This window comes from Orycteropus afer, unplaced genomic scaffold (genome assembly GCF_000298275.1).
Source record: "Orycteropus afer afer isolate SDZICR_OR568_19922 unplaced genomic scaffold, OryAfe1.0 scaffold00083, whole genome shotgun sequence".
NCBI lineage: Eukaryota > Metazoa > Chordata > Mammalia > Tubulidentata > Orycteropodidae > Orycteropus > Orycteropus afer.
In genome coordinates this window covers 7,894,152-7,899,769 of record NW_006921670.1, presented here as the reverse complement: position 1 = coordinate 7,899,769, position 5,618 = coordinate 7,894,152, and the positions used below count along the sequence as shown (strand labels likewise).

Genomic DNA, 5,618 nt, shown 5'->3' with positions numbered 1-5,618 from the left:
ATCAAGTATAGCAGGGATCGTGGGGCTGGCGCGGGATCGGGCAGTGTTTCGTTCTGCTGTGCATGGGGTCGCTATGAGTCGGAAACGACTGGACGGCACTTAACAACAACAACAACAGCAGCGCTGGACCAGGCAGTGTTTCGTTCTGTCGTGATGCGGTCGCTATGAGTTTGACTTGACGCACCTAAGACCACCACCATGACCTAGGCAAGACCAGGAAGACAGGCACAGAGATGAAGCCATGTGCTTGTGAAAGTCACACTGGTAAGTGTGGGCTGTAAGGAAGTAAGTCAGGGGGAACTCCAACTCCATAAATATGTGAGCACAGACTTACGTACATTATCTTGAAATTGAAACTTCAACTACAAGCGAGGCTAAGTATTGTAGGTTGAGTAGTTTCAGTGAACTGGTTTAAGGTGGCACAACTGTGAGAATGAACCGTATGAAAATTGACAAGAAAATTGTGGGTATCATCCACAATTACATGTAAGAACTCAACTTAAAAAGCCCAGCTGGGAAGAAATGAGTACAACGTAGAATAATAAATACCCTGAACAAGCCACCAGCAAGTCACTACGATGAAAAAGCAGCGCTTTCCACTATTCAAGATCTACTTTTGGGAAAGTTTAAGGTTCGGGCAGATCGCAACTCCCAGGCATCCCGCAAAGTAGGCGGGTCACCTTGGGGACGACCTTTACCCGCTCAAAAATTCGTCTCACATTAGCAGTGAGGATCCGGGCGTCACCCCGAATCGTTATTTTCCTTACTCATAAGTTTAAGGCATAAAGAAAATGTACGCTTAACTTCCTAGGTAACAAATCGCATTCCCATTAGCCCTCCGGTGAAAATAAAAAATGACTCATTGAAATGATATCCCTGTTCCTTTCAAGTTTACCTAATTTATTATTAAATTATTTTATATTACTTTTCATTTTATTTCTTTAGCTGGGGAAAATAGCTGTACAACAACTCGCCAAACCACTGTATGCAAATAAGCAGCAAACACAGCGAAGGCTCACGGGAGCAGCCCCACCCCTTCCGTCCCGTGCTTCGTTTCAGCTGTCGCGAGAGTTCGTCGGCCGAACACCGGAAGCTGCTAGTCGCTCCGTCGTGGGCGAAGGGCGGGATCGAGGGCTGAGGGAGTGAGAGCTGTTTCTCGGCTCGCTCGGCAGTGCAAGATGGCGGACATATCTCTCGACGAGCTCATCCGGAAGCGCGGGGCGGCGGCGAAGGGGCGGTGAGCGGCCTTTTCTCCCTTCTGGGTTAGGGTCCGCGGGGTAGCGGGGCTCGGGGCTGAGGAGGGAGCGGCCCGGGCGCGACGCTGAGGGCCGCCTGCGCCCGCCCCCTACCGCAGCCTCTCTCCTCATTGGTTCGGCTGCCGCGGGCAGGCCACCCGCCCGCCCACTGGCTGAAGGCGCCGTCGCTCGGGCCCGGCCGGGGGAGATGGGGGTCTGTGTTCACCTGGGACCACCGGGTGCCGGCGTTTGTTGAGAGCATCGGAGGGGGCGGACTGCGTCCTGGGCGCCAAGCGGGTGGCGAGGCTGCCGTTGCAGGGAGGGGGGCCACTCCGAGACCCCAGCCCACGGTCCGGGTCCCTGCCTTGGGGAGCCTGGCGTCCGGACGCCTGCGCTCCCTCAGCCTCCTTTCCCTCCCCGGCCTGGCTGCATGAGTCCAGTGGGAGTAAAGTTTAGCGGGGACGAGGCTTGCGCGGACTGCCCGGCGCGTTCTGCGAAGCCCGTAGTTGGGACCCAGGCCTTGAAAGCCCAGCCCCGCGCCGTTCACCTCCCCAGGCGCCCGGTCACCACGCACGCTCTCAGCCCGGCGTTTGAGTTGCCGAGAGCGTTCGTGGACGTGCGTCTCCTTGCTGTGTTCTTCGTCCGTCGACTTCCTATTACCGTCGTCCCTGCCGTACACACGTGGAACGGGACCCGGGAGAGGCAGGCGGCCGGTGGCACGCGCGGCTGGGTGGTCGCGGGCCTGGGCGGGGGAGCAGGTGGGTCGTCCGTGGGGAGGAGGTTCTGGAGCGGAATGAGGAACGCGGGGACGTTTTGCGGTTGTGTCCCCCACACTTAAGACACTAGGCAATTATGAGTTATTTCTAACTTTTCGGAGTTGAGTTTACCCGTAGGAAGAAGTGGGAATATGGCCGATCGTTTTCCAAGACGTTAATTTTTTTTTATTATTTATTTTTGCAGTGTTTCCTCCCCTCCCACCCCGGTAACCAACAAAGAAAGCTGCCTTCCATATGTAAACTTGTCCTTGACTTTTTACAGTAAGGAACTAATTCATCCATTGTTCTTCTGTGATTGACTTTTTTCGCTCAGTCTACTGTCTTTCAAGTTCATCCACGTCATGCGGTGTCTTGCAGATTCTGCGTTATTCTTCAGTGTTGCATAGTATTCCATTTCTAACACATTAAATTTTAAGTTCAAAAGTCTTTATAAACAGCTGGGCTGTAAAGATGCTAAACCCGGGTGGGTTCTGACTTAGCTCGACTCTCTAGGATGCCTTGGACCTGCCCCATGGCGTTTCCAAGGTTGTAATCTTTAGGGAAGCAGGTTTTGCATCTTTCTCACAGAGCAGCTGGTGGGTTGGAACCTCCTACCTTTTGGTTGGCTGCCAGGCACTTAACCATTGTGCCACCAGGTTTCCTTGTAAAGATGCTAGATAGTTTTCTCAGACATTCACTCACTTTACAAGTGTGTATTACTGTATTTTAAGCGTTTGTTTCCTATGAGCGTGCTTTATATGCGTGTGTGCTATTATTTACATGGGCGCTTCCTATGTGAAAAATACGTAGTATCTCCAACATGGCTAGAAAATAAATTCTTTTTCTTGCTTTCTGAAATGGATGTTTACACACACACACGTATGTCCACCACTGCTGCCACCACTGCCTCTTGATTCACCAGGCAGCATTCCTCCAGACTCTGGTTCTTAATGGGTGCTGTGTGTGTTTTCTCAACTGTTACTTGTGAGGAATTTTCTCCTAGCTCTTTTTTCTAGTGACTGGTGTGAGATTGGTGCCAGGTCCTCTGGCCACTTCTGAATCCGTGCAGGTTTCATAGGCTGGCTCAGCAGTTGCTAAATAAGCTAGCTTCCCAGGACATGATTTCTTTTTTGGTTTGTTTCTTTTGTCTAATTGTGTGCAGAGGCTTCTGTTGGACAGTGGGTTGGCTGCAGAGAAGGTGGCAGGTGGGATCCTCAGGGACAGTAGACTCGTTCTCCAGGCAAGGCCCAGTTCAGCCAGGTGGCTTCTGAGCTGCGCAGTTTGTTCATGAGTAGTGATGGTTGTGTTGAATTCAGGTCTTGAAAGGAGTGTCAGCGCGAGGAAGCTACCACTGACACGATAATGCAAAAGCAAAAGGAAAGTTTATTGGCTAGCTCGAGCTAGGGTCTCCGCTTACACCATTGGGCAAAAGACCCCGTGCTCTACTACAATTACAATTTTATAGGAAAAATACAGGGTGGAGTAACACAAAAGCAAAGATGTATTAGTCGATAAATGATTGGTTGTTGCTAGGGGGTAGTAAAGGAGGAGAGGGGGTTTCAGGGCTCTGTGAGGTAAAGCCCTGAGGCGTGGGGAACCTACTGGAGTTCCCGACCCTAATGGCTCCTGGTTAAAGAATAATTACCTAGAGGGCAGGGGGTCTTAGGGCCCTGTGAGGTAAAGCCCTTGCGCTAATGGCTCCTGGTTAAAGAATAATTACCTAGAGGGCATTAGTACAAAACAAGTGGCCTCACAATTCCTGGTAGGTCATTGAGAGGATGAAATTTAAGAGTGCAGTTTTTAAAGTTTGTAATCTGTTGTGTCCAGCCATGTGCTAACAGCAAATGACAGCAGTTCTCCCGCTTCATAGACCCTTCCCTGAAGGAATAGGAGTGCGCTCTCCCTTCCCAGGGCTGTAATAGATAGGCTTTGGGCCCCAGAGCCAGTTTACCAGGTTCGAGTCTTGCCTTCCACATGATCTTGTACAAGCTTCTGATCTTTCCTGTGCCTCTCTTTCTGATAAAATGGGGGCAATATCTATTTCACTAAGTTGGTGTTGGGATTAACTGCATGTGTGGAAAGTACTTAGCGGAGCGCTTGAGGGAGGCTGACTGCTCAGTAGATGTTAGTACTCATGCTCCTCCTCATCACTGAAGGCTTTTAAGTGAAGAAGTAATACGATCCATTTCTCCGTGTGAGGCTGTTGTTTGCTTCTTTGTGAAGATTGAATTGGGGGCAGGGAGAGTGCAGGCAAAGAGCCTAGGGCAGAAGAGACTGGACGGCATGCTGTTTGGGTTTCAGTCTGCTAGGAACTCCATTAGTGCTTCACTTGCATAGCGGATGAAGAGGACTTCAGTGTCGGAGGGTCCTGTCTAGACCTGGGAAGGGTCTGGGGTTTTGCAAGTCAGTCTGCTGCAGTTTCCTGGATGCTGATGGAAGACACGGGATTTACCCGCATCGGTAGCCGAGGTGGAGGATCAGCATTCCTGAGCTGGTTCTCTGAACGCCAGTTTCCACAGGCCAACATGAAGAGGGTCAGGTGACAGCTGCATACTTGGGGGTTGTGTTACAGGAGAGGAACCCTGAGCCTAAGGAACCCAGATCTTTGGTAATGGGCAGCAAGCACACCTACCTTTGCCTTCGGATGGTGGGACAGCCTAGAACTGCCCCGTAGTTTTCCACGGCTGTAATCTTTCCAAAAGCAGGTTGCCACATCTTTCTCCCATGGCGTGGCTGATGGGTTCGGATCACTGGCCTTTTGCTTAACAGCTGAGGCTTAACCACTACACCATCAGGACTCCTTTCGCTGTACAAACACTCCTCAAAGATAGTTTGAGCAAAGGGCAGTCACTGCCTTGTTTGCAAGAGATGCATGGTAACCCGTTTCCCAACAGTCCCCTTAACAGAGATTTTTAAGTCAAGCACATAGATTTCATTTTCTCTAGTAAATAGAGTCTGTTTATCGCTTCTGAAATTTCTGTTGCCATACCAGGAACTTTGGTTTTAGTGTTGCATGGATGTCCCAGGAAGAGCTTTGTGCTTAGTGACTTGGGAAGACCCTGTGGTTAGCTCAGAAGGCTGCTTTCCTCGTTTTAGTGGAAACAACAAAAGGTGAATTCTGTAGCAATGAAGAGAACCTTTCCTTCCTATCTGTCTGGTGAGTTTGTTTCTTGTGATCCTGCAGTGGAATGTCGTGTTTTCCACAGTGGCTAATGTCTGTGTCATCACACCTGTGAAGACAGCAGCCTTAGCGGGGAAGTTGATTTCCATGGGCTTGAGTGTGCTCACGTCAGCAGCTTTGAGTCACATGCTCCATCTGGGCAGTCCTTGGCGCCATGGGGGAAGTGGGAGTGAACTTTGTGGTTCAGGCCAGGGCTCTGGTCTTGGTACTCATGCTTGTTTCCTTGTTGAAATAAGATAAAGGAAGTATAGACCTATACACAGAGAGGAGGAAGAGGGGTTATATAACTTGGAGAGGAGAATGAAATTTTCAAGTGAAATGTCTGCACAAGACTCTTAGGGCACGAGAACAGTGTGTTGGTTTTCTTTGTCTCCTAAAGTGTTCAGAGTACATTTACCTCAAGTGGACACATGCCCTTGAGAGAACAATCATAGGAGAAGGAAGGGC

The 5,618-nt window shown here is 50.2% G+C and overlaps 1 protein-coding gene and 1 non-coding gene across 2 annotated transcripts in view; one reads left to right on the top strand and one right to left on the bottom strand.

Annotated features, from left to right (window-relative positions):
* Positions 1–634: 634 nt before the first annotated feature.
* Positions 635–784, bottom strand: LOC122150064. The gene has a single exon (XR_006163470.1). It is a non-coding gene; the product is annotated as a U12 minor spliceosomal RNA (small nuclear RNA).
* A 394-nt stretch (positions 785–1,178) lies between these two features.
* Positions 1,179–5,618, top strand: part of POLDIP3 (DNA polymerase delta interacting protein 3) — an 81,010-nt gene continuing 76,570 nt past the window's right edge. Inside the window, exon 1 of the mRNA XM_007941726.2 lies at positions 1,179–1,237. Coding sequence (XP_007939917.1) covers positions 1,179–1,237 — 59 coding nt within the window. The remainder of the gene's footprint in view (positions 1,238–5,618) is intronic.